Genomic DNA, 15,761 nt, shown 5'->3' on the forward strand with positions numbered 1-15,761 from the left:
CTCCCAGTATCCCTTCCCAGAGTTTTCCCCCTCATGCTCCCTGCCTTTCACCTCTGAGAAGGTGGTCCTCCACCCACATCCCCCCTTCCTAGGACATCATGTCTCTACAGGATTTGGTACATCCTCTCCCACTGAGACCAGACAAGGCAGTTCTCTGCTTCTACGCTTCTTCATAGGAGAAAGCATTGTATCTTCGTATCCTAAAAGCTGTGTGATGAATGAAAATACCCTGACTAAGTAGTTGCTGGTTTTATTCATAGCTCGACGCCAATGGGGAACTGCTCATCCGAAACGCGCAGCTGAAACACGCAGGACGGTACACGTGCACAGCACAGACAATCGTGGACAATTCTTCAGCTTCAGCTGACCTTGTCGTACGAGGTAAGGGTCGCCAACAACTCAGATGAATAGAAACCCAAAGGTATTTGATGTGTGTCATTTGACCAGTCTTCTGGTAACGCCGGATCTCCACATTTTCTTCTGTTTATCGTTCAATTCCATCCTGCAGATACGTTTTCACCTTCCTCCCCACAGCTCGGGATGGCTTATGCCAGAGGAGGAGTAAAAGCACTAAGTCTGTTTGTGTCCCTGACCGCGTCTTTTCAAAATTTATACCACGAGCCTCTCACTGACTGTGTTTGAAGCTAACCATTCACCAAGTTTCTCATTTCCTTCTAACGCTTGTCAGTGTGTGGTATGGTACAATAATGTTCTTAATTTAATTGGGGGAAAAAAGTGTTGAATGTGACATATCTTAACCACAAATGTGTATGTTTGCCCTGGTTATCGTAGAGTTAGAATCTGTGTTGCTGCTCACTGGTCATTTCTACGACTGCTTTTGAGGGCACACATGTTGTAATTGAGAAGGTGATGGGTTATGTGCGTATGGCCAATGTAGTCTCTTTGTGCTTCTGCTGAAGAGCAGGATGGCTTGGAAAGAGAGATACCTGAAGCCATTCAGTCACAGGTTTCACAGACTGTGCAGGGAAACATTCCTCATGGCTCAATTCCAAAGACGTTTGCGGACTGGCTGCAGACTCTTCACCATACTGTCTTTGTATTTCTTGTCACCAACTCCAGGTATCCAGCAGCTCACAAAATGCCATAGTAATCCCAGATGGGTTCTTTGATTCAGTCTTCCTTTGCCATTCCCTCTAAACCATTTGTTGCCTAAATTTTACCATGCGTCAAGGCCTGCTCAAGTAGGAAATAGTTTAGGATTTCTCTGTCTGTCCACACACAAGCTCTTCTCTGAACTGTTAGAAAATCGAAACCTTTCTGTCAATTGTGTTTGGCTGCATTGTTGTCTACGATAAGATTCGTAGTCATTTTGACTAATATTTTGTAAATTACGTAAGCCTTTGAAAATTGTATGCCTCCTCTTTTATATTAACATGTTATTATCATTTTATTTTTCATTTTTACTTTTTTTTAACATTTGGACATGATTTAAGTGCCCATTTTTTATGACAACTTTTTGAAAATGAGAGCATTACTCAGTATATAAAATATTTAGGGCTTGTTAGACTCAATGTCTCTTCCAGATCCACGTAAAAGTACTTCCCCTAGTTTTACACCCACCTGGATTCCCCTCTAGAACAATGAAAACACAGAGCAAACCCCCTTCCCAACATGAGGCAATGCTAAAATGATCTCAGTCTCCTGAAGCAAGGACCTGGGTGAAATCTCTTGATCCGAATGAACCTGTTCATTGATTCCACAGACCATCTATGTAAATTAATAAAGAATACCCCATATCCACTCAATCCTAATTGAACAGCTCTCCAAGTGGGTTTTCCCTTTGCATTCCAAGTTTATTGTTATTTGAGATGGTGACTACTATCAGAGAAAGAAACAAATGTACTTTTCTCACTACCAAGACACTAGCTACAAGACCACTTCCAGCAGAACACTAAATAAGGGTGTGATTAAAATCACTTACCTATTAGAAGAATAAGAATTCATGTTACCCAAGGACTCATGTTACGAGGCATGGACACCAGTGTCCTTGCAACCATGGAAAGCTCACTATGGTAATGATTAGCATACACAACGGAAGGTTTTTTATGGACACACGCTTAGTAATAAATGTAATCACCCATTCTGTATGTTTTTAAATATCCAAAACTAATAAAAAAGAGGCTATAATATGTAAAATATGGACATTTAAAACAGAAACTTTTTTATAGCAATTTTTGGTTCTAGGAAGAAATATGCCTGGCCAAAGTCTAGCAAGTGCACTCAGGGGATGCGTGGTGCAGAACTCAGGGCCCTGGCAGTCATCGATGCCACATAGGGAAATGAATGTTACTGGTTACTCTATGGAAGCCACTCTGGTGCAGTCATTCCAGTAATAGAAAGGCTTGATATTGTACATACCAAGAAGTAGACAGAGTTCCTCAGCGCTTATGTCTATCACAGGGTATACACTGTGCACCTTCTAAATGTTGCATATATTTCAGTGAGAGAATAGAGAGGTAAACAGTTCTCTACACTGTGTCTGATAATCCTGACAACATTCTGATTATTGTTAATGATGCTCTTATTAGTGTACTCATTTAATTGTAGACTACTGCTTCTATGTAGGGCAGGCATTTAAAAGGGAGTAATTGCAATTCATATTGAGGTAGCCAGGATGGGAAACACAGAGGCAGTGCCATTAGACATAGTGAACATTGTGAGAAGGAAGATCTCTCCTCAGAGAAGAACCCCAAAAGTTTCGATAACACAAATATTAGTATGTGAACTATTGCTCTATTATTCTGTATTAGGAGACTGAATGGGGAGAGCACAACTATCCTCCATGCATAAATAAAGATGTGGATCTTTTCCTCCTCACCCACGGGGTGTGTGTGTGTGTGTGTGTGTGTGTGTGTGACTGTGTGTGTGTGTGTGTGTGTGTGTGTGTTTGTAAATCTCAGAGGACAGCCTGAGAGGCTCTTTGTCAGCTTTGTCATCTAGCTTGCTTTTTGAGACAGTGTTTCTCACTGACATGGGAATTGTTAGTTAGGCTATACTGGTTGGTCAAAAGGTCCCAAAGATGTACATGTCTGTGCCTCCTCATACACATACACAACATCTGACTCGTGAGCATGCATAGCTCATAGCACAAGGCAGACGTGGAAAGCAGCACCCTCAAGGACTTAATACCTCGCAATAAACCCCACTTTGTAAAGGTTCTACCACAGGTGACCAGGCTTTCCACACATAAACCCACACACAGATTATATCCCAAACCATAGCAGCCTCTAAGACAACAACACAGGTGAACGTGACCTTGGAACTATTCCTGAAACATCCTGCTCAGAGAAAACTGCCCTGCTGCATGTCAGTCAGGCCTGAGGGAGAAGGAAAACAGCAGTTCTCTTGACTGACAACTCATCAAAATGGCACCAGTATTTATGCACAGGACATCATCATTCATATAACCAGAGCTTCTATTAAAAACTATAGCACTTGAATGTATTGAAACATCGTTTCTGTTTAAAGTTGCTGGAAGAAGAGACCAGAAAAACATTGTACAGAATCCGATCCTTGGACTCTCACAAGCTGGAAACCATGGTTCATACAGACCTACAGTATTTACTCTATCAAAGTCGCCTTTTCTATCAGGACTGTCTGTCTATATTGGAGATGTCACTGCTAAGGTTTATGTGGGATAGCAATAATCTGTACAAGTGGCTCTGTGCTTCAAACAGTATGGGGACTTGGAAGTTCAATACACAGAATTCAAGCTGTAGATAAAGTCTGATAACGAGAAAAGATTACTCTAAGACAGAGAGCCTTCTACTCAGCTCTCTCGTGACAAAGTGATAAATAAAATATGAAATTATATAAAAACAGACACACCAAGTAACCAAGGAAGCATGTGGTAAGAAGAGAGTCAAGAGGAAGGAGTGAAAAACAATACAACTCAAGCCAAGAGCTCAGACAAGTATAGTGATTAAAGCAGAAGTAAAAATAATCATGTAGGAATGATGACATTATTCAGAGTCAAAATGGTTCTAAACAATAAACTATAAAAATTCAGTAGTTACTGGGGCTGGAATGGTGGCTTGGCAGTTAGGAGCACTGACTGCTCTTCCAGAGGTCCTGAGTTCAATTCTCAGCAACCACATGGTGGCTCACAACCATCTGTAATAGTATCCAGTACCCTTATATGGTGTGCCTGAAGACAGCTATAGTGTACTCACACACATATAAATAAACAAATAAATATTTTTTTAAAAAAATTCAGTAGTTAGGAGGGAGAGGAGCTCCTTTAAATATGAAAACAAAATTGTTGAAAATAAGAACCCAATAGATGATTGGGAGAGCATCTCAGTGACAGGTGGGGGATGGATCAGGAAGCAGGGAGTCGCATCTGATCGTCATATTTCAGCAGAGAGAATCAAAAGTAGTCATTAAAAAGAGATAAAGACATTGAATATATAGCAGATTCGGTGGTATGCATCTTTGGGATTAGCTAGGTGGGGAACTGAAGCAGGAGGATGACTTTAACTGAGAAATTTGATACCAGCCTTTCAAACATTGTTAGATCAAAACTTAGAAAAACTTAGTGGGAAATTCTTATTTTTCAATGGAATTAACATGGAAAAAAGTTAAACAAATGAGGATAAAAACACATTTCAAGATATGATATGGATAAGTTTAGGAAGGTCAAGGACAAGCAGGATCATTTATGTTTAAGAATTTTTTTAAAAAAGTAAAAACAAATGAAAGCAGAAAACGCAGGGTTATACAAATCATATATATATATATATATATATATATATTATGTGTGTGTGTAAGTGTGCATATACAAAAACAAAAACAATATCAGTATAGCAGTATAAAGAATCCTTTTTACAGAGATACAACAGAACATGACCAGTAGGTTATTTAATACCAATAATAACAAGATGACTGGGGTTGCTGGCCTACAAGATGGCCTCCAGTGACCCTCGTCTCCTGGCTCATCAATCTAATGTAACCTGTGTCATGTTCGCTCATTCTGTGAGCCAGCAGCGGTGCTGTCTTAGGCTCAGCGGTAAATCACACCCACACATCTCTGCAGCTGCTCTGTGGCCAGTTCCGGGGGCCAAAAGCTTCCATATCAGAATCAGACGTCAGCTGCCTCTTGGCGAAGTCCACAAGAGGAGAAAATGCACTTCCCCAGTGCCCCCACACTGACTTACTCATAACTGGAGTGAGCATCTTTGACATATGAGTGTTGCTGGCATCTTGATTGCAGCATTTAACTACCAAGAGAAATGGATCAAGAACCATTCAGCTCCAACATTCAAGAATGATTCGTCCATTAACGCTGTCAGAGAGAGGAATGCTTCCTCTCTTTAAGCTATTGAACTTTAGGATATTTGTTATACGTTAGTAGAGGGCTAGTACAATGATGGAGAAGGAAAACAAACGTCTACTACGTACTTGTCTACACAAAGAAAAGACCCACGTCAAGACAAGTAGGAGCAGTTCATTGTCGATGAAACCAAATCACCCACTATGATGCCAGACAAAAGATGTAAATGGGCATCTAGCTGATGAGGGCATATGGAAATCATAAACAAGCATATGAAAAGTGTCTCACGTGCTAAGCCATGAGGGAAACACAAATTGGAAATCCAGTGACATATCACTTCGGACTCATTGAAATGGTGACAACTGAAATATGATGCACAGACTTCATCTTCCACATCTGCAGTAATTGTCAAGGGAGCAGCTATTCAGAAGACAGTGACTCAGAGAATATGGATGATCTCACCACAAGATCTGGCCACTACACTAGAGGTGCTTATCCCATAGACAAAGAAAAAAATGAGTATGCATGTAAAAATGCATATATTATGAGAAAATCAACACTATCAATAGTTGAACACATAGATACATCAAAATATGTATATAAATGTTCATACCATCTTCGTTTATAATACTAAAACCTGGAAACAACCTACCTCACCTTTAGTCATTGAATGGTTAAAGAAATGCAGTGCGGTACAATTCAACTATAGGTATGTGGTGACAGGATTCATCTTTAAAGGACTTGTACTGCTTATTTAGCATCTTTAAAATGAATATATTAATGCTTTAAGAGGCAGGTAACTGAGAGTGACCGGTGGCCCTGGCTTTGTGAATGCAACACCAGCAGTCTTATGGCCAAGCTGCTCCATGTTTTGACAGGGGGAGTGGTCACATGAGCACATAGGAGGCGAAACTGAACGGAATGAAGCATGTGTACCAAGAAGCACACAGACCACGTGAGGCCACGCCCTCTGAATGAGGCCCAAGGATTGTATCAATGTCAGTTTTGAGTTGGGACATTGTACTTTAGTTTTATGAACTGTCATCCTGGTGGGAGAGGGAAGGATTACAACTTTCTGATTTTTCATAATTTCTTGTGAAACTAGAATCATCACATAACGAAAATGTTAAATCACTGGACCTAGGAAGTGTAATAGAGATATCCAGAAGTGTAATAAAGATGGATAGAGAGTGTTCAGCAATTCTTGAGGTGACAGCCACTAACCTGCCTCCTAAGCGGGTATAGAGCTAGTCAACCTCACACATGGCAAATGCGGGGTGGAGCTTGGAGTTTGGTGAGCAGAATTGAGAAGTTACTCACGCCCCTGTCCCTGCCCTACAGTTCTTTTCTCCTGCCAGCCTTGTACTTCCCAGTATCTTCTTTAAGTAACTATTAAATACATGCTTATATAAATTATGGAAAGCATTGGTTCATAGCATCCTGTGGCACTGGTATATTAAAATGACCTAGAGTGCCAAGTCTGTACATGAAACAATCCACCAAGACAACTGTGTGTTCAGGAGTTTTGTACTAGCAAATTCGTGGTAGTTACTTTGCCAATCACATCAGATTGCTCATGAAGTGTGCCTTGGTGGTAATTTGAAACACATATTTCGAAAAGATAATATCGGCCTTTCCTCCAATTTGTCAAATGAAACACAAGTAGACTTCATTCAATGGCACTTGAACAGTTGCTGGTGATGTTGGAGGGACTCCGAAGACGTTTGCTTTGCCCTGGAAGGCAGGAGGCAGGGGACAAGAATAAATAAATGGAGTGCAGATGAAAGGCTGACTGGTCTGACCTACAGTAGTGTAGTTTTAGTTAAATATTGTCACAGAAAATAAGACAAGATTAGCTTTAGAAACCTGATCACAGAGCCACTCATCCTAAGAGTGTCTCTCAGTGACCAGGAAACCAACCAACCAACGAAGCAAAAACAAAAGTGAAAGAAACAAGTGAAAGAGAAAGATGAGCAAATCTCTCAGCTGGAGCACAAACGTAAATGTCAAGATGGTTCTAGAAAATAATAGCGTTCCTGGTATAATAGCATTGAAGTTGTTTCTGGAATGTCTCACTGAACGTTGATTTTATAAGAAAGATGTTGACATGAATTAGAAACAATACAATGTCGTAAAAGAAACAACTCACGAATCAACCCTGAAACACAGGTGTGGGGTGTGTTCTTGCACAGCTTGGGTCCAGGAACCCTGACTAAGGAGCAGAGAGGGAAATGACGAAAGGACAGGCACTCGTACCGAGAAGAGCTGGATTAGGTATTCTGGGCTCTCTAAGGGAAAAGCAGCACAGGCTTGATTACACGGAGCTACACAGGGAGGCAGAGTTATGGCTTGTAGCAGAACAGGGAGGTGGGGTGAGTTGATATTGGTAGTAGCAGCCTTCATTCAGGAGCAGTACATCTGGGAAGAGAATGTTCCAATGGATAACTCTGTTCCCATTGTTAATGCTTGATCTCTGACTGGTAGAAGGCTTCGTCATCCTTCTAAGTCCTGGGGAGGCTCTGCCACTCCCATGGGGCTAAGGCATTCTTCATTGACGTACTGTACTGTGCCGATAATACATAGTCACCAAGGATTTCAGCTATCCTGGGTGTACTCCACTCTCCAAGCATATGTATGACATAGTCAAAGTGTTATAAACTGCTTACTAGTTCCAGCTTTACAGGCGAGAATTGCTTTATACTAATTTTTTAAAAAAAAAATCTATTGCACTTAGATACTTCAGACTAATCACAAAAATTGGCCCTAGGATGACTACTAAAAGCTTTTGTGTCTTTGTGACACTTATACAACATTAGCTGCCTGTCATCAGAACAAAGACAACTGAAGCAGGAGAACCTAGTCTCATTCAGGATCTCACATACTTCAGTCTAGGATCCGGTTGGGTTTATCGTCTGGACTGTTGCAAGGCAGAGTACCAACCACTCCAGGGTGCAGGAGGGGAGGCATCCTGCACACATCAGGGCAAGTGGTAGTAAAGAGACCTGGGCTGAGGCCCCCATACCTCTCAAGCCCTGACCCTGTAGCTTAACTACCTTTCCCTGGGCTCTGCCTCTAGAGAGTCTCATTCACCACCTCCAATAGCATCAGAACTTGGTGACCAAGCCCTGAAGAACCCTAGCTACAAACCGTAGGGTATTTCAGGTTACTTCATTGAGTGAGTGAGTGAGTGAGTGAGTGAGTGAGTGAGTGAGTGAGTGAATGAATGAATGAGTGAGTGTTGTGAGCCATCCCTGTGGATATTTTTAAAGCACCATGGGGATTAGTAATCCTAGTCTTATTAGTTATCAGTTACTTTTACCTTCCCGTAACAAAAATACCTAATAAAAGCAACATTGAAAGAGGGGAGGGGTAATTTTGGTTCCCAGTTCCAGGGTAGAGTTTATTGTGGTGGGAAGGTCATATCATCAAGCACAGAAGGCCCAGTGGCAGGAGAATGAGGCCATGCAGTGTCACTATGCGTCCCCAGCCAGGAAGAAGAGAGCGATGAATACTGGTGCTCAGCTCATTTTACAACCGTGGGATGGTGCAGCTTTCAGTGAAGGTAGATCTGCCCACCTCAATAGCCTGACCTGGATAAACCTTCTCAGACAACCCTAGAGGCTTTGCGATTGTGACCACCAAAATCAACCATGATAATGCTCATCAGGACCAAATTAAGTCACCAACATTTGAGTTATTTGGGGTTGTAAATGGAAAAATCACCAACCCTGTATGTTAATAAAGATAATGGATGCTGCTCAAAGTCTTTTAAAGTTCATTGAGTTCTTTGAGCTAAGTCAGAAACTAACTTTCTGTGGTCTTTGGCATAAATATTCAATTGTACTCTAGATTGTCTTACCACTGATTTATCACTCTTAAACGTGCAAGTATGGATTTATGCTAAAATTGTAATTAAGGAGTGGCAGGCCAAAATTAATTCGAAGGTACTTCTAAACCAGTTTACTCATCAGGAAATTAGGAAGAGCGGGCACAGAATTTTTCATGTTACACATATGTCAAATGAGGAATGCAGGAATAAATGCAATTTCATACTCATGTGTGCATATGCAGGCATAGAGAGAGGGGGAGGGAGGGAGGAGAGGGAGGGAGGGAGAGATGGGGGAGGGGGAAGGTCATGCATGGGTAGAGACCTAGACAACGGATAAACATGTGAAGGCGAAAGGATCCGTGTCTAGATAGCCAGAGTGAAGCCAAGGAGGTAGCTTTTCAAGTATTTGGGGCAGAAAAATACATATTCACCTCAGATACTTGGATGGCCTGAATTTTCCACTTTCTTTGGCCAAGGAAATCTTGCCACAGAGACAGAATGAAGGTTGTTGTCTCACTAGTCTTGCAGGACTGAGACAGCGAAATGGCCCTTGCTGCCCACACTGGCTAGAAGGAAGACCAACTCGGCGCCATTCTGAAGCATTTTGACCCAGCTCCATGCTAAACCACAGCTGCACCACCAGTTATTAATAGCGAAGCTGGCCCAGAAATTAAGCATTTCCCTTTTATTTCAGAATCAACTAATTCAGGACCAGGAAATCCTACTAAGACCAGCTACTCCTCACAGCAGTTCCTACTAACACTCAACTTTGAAATGAGTATGAATCTGGTCAGAATAAATATGGGATGCAGAAAATGCCTTCTTGTTTAAAAGTAGAACCTACAGTTCTATTTTATATTTTTTTTCAAAATCTCAAGGAAAAAGTAGGACTTTTCTAAGTACTACAGTGATTTAAAATGCATTAAGGATAGGAAATTGTATTTCTTAGTGAAAGTCGAAAGAAAAATGACTTACATTCCATTTCTGTCTTTGAAAAACTGATCAGCTTTTGGTGAGCTGTGCTTTCCTGTAAAGTTTTGTTTTGTTTTGTATTGTTTGTAACACATAATTCCCACAGTTTAAAATCATGAGGCTGGAAATATGTATTGGACGGTGAGAGGGCATATTGTTCTTGTGGAAGACCTGAGTTTGAACCCCGGGATTCCTGTTAATTGGGCCTTAACATCTTAGAACTCCTGTTCAAGGGAGGTCTGACATATCTATCCTCCTCAGGCAACAGCATCACACATAATACCATTCACAGGCATGCAACATACATGCAATTAAAAAATAGTTCTTTAAACATAGGCATTTAAAGTGCAGGAAGGAGAAAACTCAGTCGGTGTGGCTTTTAAGAATCTCAGTTCAATCTCATGAACCTACATTTTAAAGATCCAGGGCTGGGAAATTGTGTTTGTTATCTCAACGCTGCAGAGTCTTAAAGGTAGGTCCCTGGGGTCCACTGCCTGCATGTTTTGGTTTGTGAATTCCAACCAATGGTAGACCTTAACAACAGCCATAACAAAAAAAGTCTCTTTCTACTACGGGGGGGGGAGGGAGAGAGGGAGAGGGAGAGGGAGAGGGAGAGGGAGAGGGAGATTTAAACTGTTTTAAATTACAATGTACTAATAAATCTACAGGGCTCTCATATAAAATTTCCCCCACACCCACACACTCTTCACAAAGTTTCTGTGATGGGAGTATTAATATTATTTCGTTGACAAAAGAAATTTTAAAAAGTTTCTCAACTACTACCTTATAATAACACCAGAACAGGGTGGATGTTGATGTTCCAAATTCAACTACTGAATTCACCTGTCTTTCCTTTATATTTAACTTCCCCAAACGAACCAATCAGACAGGGTACTTCTGAACTGTTAATCTCTATTTGAGACACAATCTTTCATACATGCATTATGTGTTAACATAATCAAAGTATTCTCTCAAGTGTTGTGAGATATTAATAATCTCAAACTAAGATAAGTAGTACAATATCAGGTTATTTAAGATGATACTTTCATAAACACCGCCTCTGTTCCTTATTTTCTTGAACCGAAGAATCAGCTTTATTATTGAAATTTATCTATGGAAAATCTTGATTGATGAAAAGTCCCTTTCAAGCAAAAAACATGTTCTCTTGTGGAGTCTTAGTTGGAGTCTTAGCCACTCTCCAAAGACAAACACATTTCTGTCCTGGAGATGCCATCTACATGCTGGTTTCCACCTGCCACCAGCCTCCTACCCTCCTCTCTGTCCGTGCCCCTGCCCCTTAGAAAATAAGTAGTTCTCCCATTGCTCCCTAGCTACACAAAGACAGGGAGGAGACTTAGAAAAGGATTTTTACCTGCTTACCAGTGTGGAGAGCTACAGCGGCAGGCTTAATGTCCTGGATCCTGTAACCCTAGGAACTATCACTGGGATTAAGTGAATCTGCTCTGAGGAAAGGAAGTATAGTTAACAGGCTTGACAACTGACTCTTGAAGTTCTCTTGGTGTCTCCAAATCATCCTTTTCACAGCCGACACCCTCCCTTCTCTCTCAAAGTGACCCATAGGTCCCAACAATGTGAAGTTTACTTTTGGTTGGGACTTCCTGTTAGAACAGGACAGTAAGACGTAGATCTCAGATTCCTCCCTCTCTCCATGCTTTTCCATTCTGAGGTTTACTGGACATGGTATTCTCACAGGTGACTGCAGATTTGAGCATAAATCCCAAGTTCCTGTTTCCCAAGAAATAAATCACCCCAGTTGCTAACGCCTAGTGCTGTTAGTCACACTGTGGCCCAGGGCGACCTAAAGACTGGAATGGATATTTGTGCACATCCCTCAGGTCACTCCTGGAGAGCCATCCTGGTGTTTCAAAGAGCATTGGCATTCACCCATGAGAGTAACCATGGAGCACCAGCCTATTGTTCCTGAAGCACCATTCTAGAGCTCCAGAAGTCATGGTATTCACTCAAGAATAACCATATTGCAGGAAAACTTTACTTTTTCCAGTTGTCATTGTTTTTTTTTTAATTGGTTATAAAAATCGGTCATTACATTTAAAATGTTGTCCACCTTTCCAGTTTCCCCTACACAAACCCCCTATCCATTCCCCCCATCCCCCTGCCTCTATGAGGGTTCCTCCCCACCTGCCCCCATACTCCTGCCTCACTGCCCTAGCATTTCCCTATGCTGGGACATCGAGCCTCCACAGGACCAAGGGGCTCCCCTCCCATTGGTGCCCTACAAGGCCATCCTCTGCTACATATGCAGCTGGGCCATGGGTTCCCCCATGTGTACTCTTTGGTGGTTTAGTACCTGGGAGCTCTGGGGGGTCCGGTTGGTTGATATTGATGTTCTTCCTACGGGATTGCAAACCCCTTCAGATCCTGCGGTCTTTGCCCTAACTTCTCCATTGGGGTCCCCTTGCTCAGTCTGATATTTGGCTGTGTGCATCCACATCTATATTGGTCAGGCTCCAACAGAGCCTCTCAAGGGACAGCTATACCAGGCTCCTGTCAGCAAGTGCTTCTTGGCATCAGTAATAGTGACTGGGTTTGGTGTCCGCAGATGAGATGGATCCTTAGGTGGGGCAGTCTCTGGATGGCCTTGTAGGAAAACTTTAAAACCAACTAGCTTTTTTTTTTTTTTTAGAAATCTACCTAGTTTTAAGAAGTAGTATTATTTTTTTAAGTACATATTCATTGTGAGAGCTTGGTAGGAATGTGAGAAGAAACGCACCAGGCACAGTCTTCCTAGAGGGTGAGGAGTGTGGAATGGGAAGGGACGGGGGAAGCAACAGCTGTCCTGTTAAAGTTAGATCAAAGAATGGGACTCAACTGTTTGTTCTGTTGTTACAATTTTGAGAGCAAAAATATAGCAACATCCTGGGCTGTGTGTATCCCTGGAAAGTTAGAAAGACTTCAAGTGTTTCCTCTATAAATAAGTGGTAAATATGTGTTGTAGTGGTAGACACACTTACCTTCTGTGAGTACCATATTACAATATACAATATATATACAATATATATATACAATATATATTGTATTGTATCCCATAAATATGTAGAATTTTACAGATTGAGTGTAACAAAACAATAAAAGGGTATATACATCTTCTGAATTCCCTCAATTATCAGTAAGAAATTGTTTCTGGCAAACCAGAGGGCAGGTGTCCTCTGTGGATATGGGAACTTGGGTTTTATGACCTTGAAGAACGTGCATCTGAGAAGCAGCTCCCAGCATTCCTAGCAGCTCAGCAGAAGAAAGCTTCATCTGCCTTTCAAGAATTTCTCCAAGTTCAGTGACTGTAACTGATGGGAATTGTTAGGTTCCTCTGATGCTTTGGGTTTAAACAACCTACAAGTACACAAAGGTACCTCTGTGGGGAGGACACGCCCTGTGTGACTGGCCCCGGACCTCTTTGTCTACACTTCTCACCTGAAATCACAGAGAAGCAAGTCTGCAATAATACCAACTGCCCAAACCTTACGTAGAATTATAAAGCTACATTGATATACATATATATTATATGTATATGCAATTATTAAAAAGCTTGGTATTCGGCGATGGGAAAGCTCTGGCCTTCAGTATCAGCCAACAGACATTAGGTGACCACTCCTCCCATTGAGAACCTAAGTCCTCAGGATGCCCAGTCAGTGAGCATTGGGTGCTAAATTTACAGAAGAGGAATACTAGTATACATTTTTGTGAATACTTCTTATTATAAGTTAAATCTAAAATTGATCACCATTGTCTCTTTTGTAGTCACAAGCCTCCGGCACACAACTGTTAGTGAGTGGAGTCCAGAATGAAATTTAGAATCCCAGAGCTCCAGCTTTTCTTTTCTCTGCTCCTGCCCTGTTCCTTCTGTCACCTTTCTTTTGGGTTTGGATGTAAAGCTCTGCTTGGTTTAAGGAATTCCCGTTATCACTCTTGCGCTTCAGAGTTTCAGTTAGTGCTTTATAGGAACGGAGGGCATCACTGGACCAATTCCAGTGGCATCAGCCTCTCTCCTACGGGCAAGAACCTTTTGAAAATTGATAGCTCTTCAGTCTTGATGTCACCTGTCAAGGAAAACTGGCCTGTCCCTAAGCAACTGATTTCCTGCCCAGAATTGAGCATCTAGACACTCCCTTCAGCATGAATCTTTCCTCTTGCAGGTAAAAAGAGAAAAGATGGAGAGAAAAACATGGTGGACCCCTTTCTCCCCGTCTGTGCCAGCCTGCCTCCAACCTGGTGATCGGGACCCTCACCTTTTGTGTGACAGCCCCTCCCCCCCAAAACGGGATACTAGATTTGACTAACTAACTCATCCTTGTAACTTCTGCGATTCCACTCACCATCCTAGTTCTTAGAGGATGTTTGAGACTCGTTAACATGCTTTGAGCTGAGGGGTTTTGCAATCCTCGCATAGCTTCACTAACGCCTAGCAAACTAATCTAGGGCATCTAAAAGTAGCCCAGTGAAAGCCCCACGTTTCCGGTCCTGTTTTTCTTTGAGATTAGCTCCTTACCTGCAAAAGCTAAGAAGAACCGGTGTCATATAAAACAGGCGTGCTGCTGGTACGTGGACTGTTTAATTTATTAAAGCAGGTTTAAAAAAAAAAAAGGTGTTGCTGTCTGATTCCCCAGACATTTTAATCGGAAAGCAAGCTGGGCGAGGCCGTACGACCAGCGACTTTCTTACCACACTGCTGTTCATACGGTGGAGGGACACTTGAAAAGCAGTTGCAATCAGCCAGCGACCGTGACCTTCAAGAGTCTGAGGGCACAGTCTGGGTTTGGAAAGTGAACTTGGACAGTGTTTGTAGCAAGATATTCAGGAAGATGACCGAGTCTTCAACAGTGTGCTTCCGCATTAAATTTTCTTGACTCCTGCCTCGATCCTTTGTGGCCTTCCACTTCAGGAGGAAAGTTAAGGCTTGCATTAAGATGGGGCCGAAGTGAGAATTGACCCTGAATGCGAAATTCTTCCTAGGGCTGCTTAAATTCCTTCTGCTGTCTTTATTTGAGAGATGCATACTTAAAATTCATAGTATTTTTTCAAGAAGGAACATTACCCTTCTTAGACAGTTTTATGTTTACCAATGACACACTATTTAGTCCTTTCATTTAGTGACCCCAGCATCTGTGGTTGAAAAAACTCTTAGGAGCCATTTCAGGGATGTGTATGTTGCTCTCAGATAATTATACATGGATGGTCACTTTGTCAATAGTTTTCAAAAGACAAACACCTCTGACTTACTTATGTTCACCCTCTATATCTTCTAGTTGTGGTTGGCATAAAGAACCGCAGGCATCAATTTCTAGTCTAATAAATATTTGAGATTATTCTGAGGTTTTTGAGTGTCTGTAAACATCACCATGGAAATGCATGTGAGTCAACTCTGTGGGCATTTTAAATATGATCTAGATCTGAGGTGAAACCTGAATGACCAGATAAGAAAACAAAGACTGAGAATTCAGAAAGAAACCACATGATAGGAAAGGGCGAATGCTCATGCTTAAACAAGAAACGTTTCTTAGCTTCATTAAATTCCCCTTCCTCATTCTAAGTGTAGTAGAAGTTCATTCTTTTGAAATCAATGACAAAGGATGTTTGCTACTTATGGCCATCTTGCTACTGCCCAAACTGAAACAGTAGCAGACCGTACTG

The 15,761-nt window shown here is 41.7% G+C and overlaps 1 protein-coding gene across 1 annotated transcript in view; it reads left to right on the forward strand.

The window, feature by feature from the left end:
• Cntn1 (contactin 1) overlaps positions 1-15,761 on the forward strand; it is a 291,050-nt gene that overhangs the window by 215,071 nt on the left and 60,218 nt on the right. The window contains 1 exon segment of the mRNA XM_032885326.1: positions 261-381. Coding sequence (XP_032741217.1) covers positions 261-381 — 121 coding nt within the window.

Source organism: Rattus rattus, chromosome 1, assembly GCF_011064425.1.
Source record: "Rattus rattus isolate New Zealand chromosome 1, Rrattus_CSIRO_v1, whole genome shotgun sequence".
Lineage (NCBI taxonomy): Eukaryota > Metazoa > Chordata > Mammalia > Rodentia > Muridae > Rattus > Rattus rattus.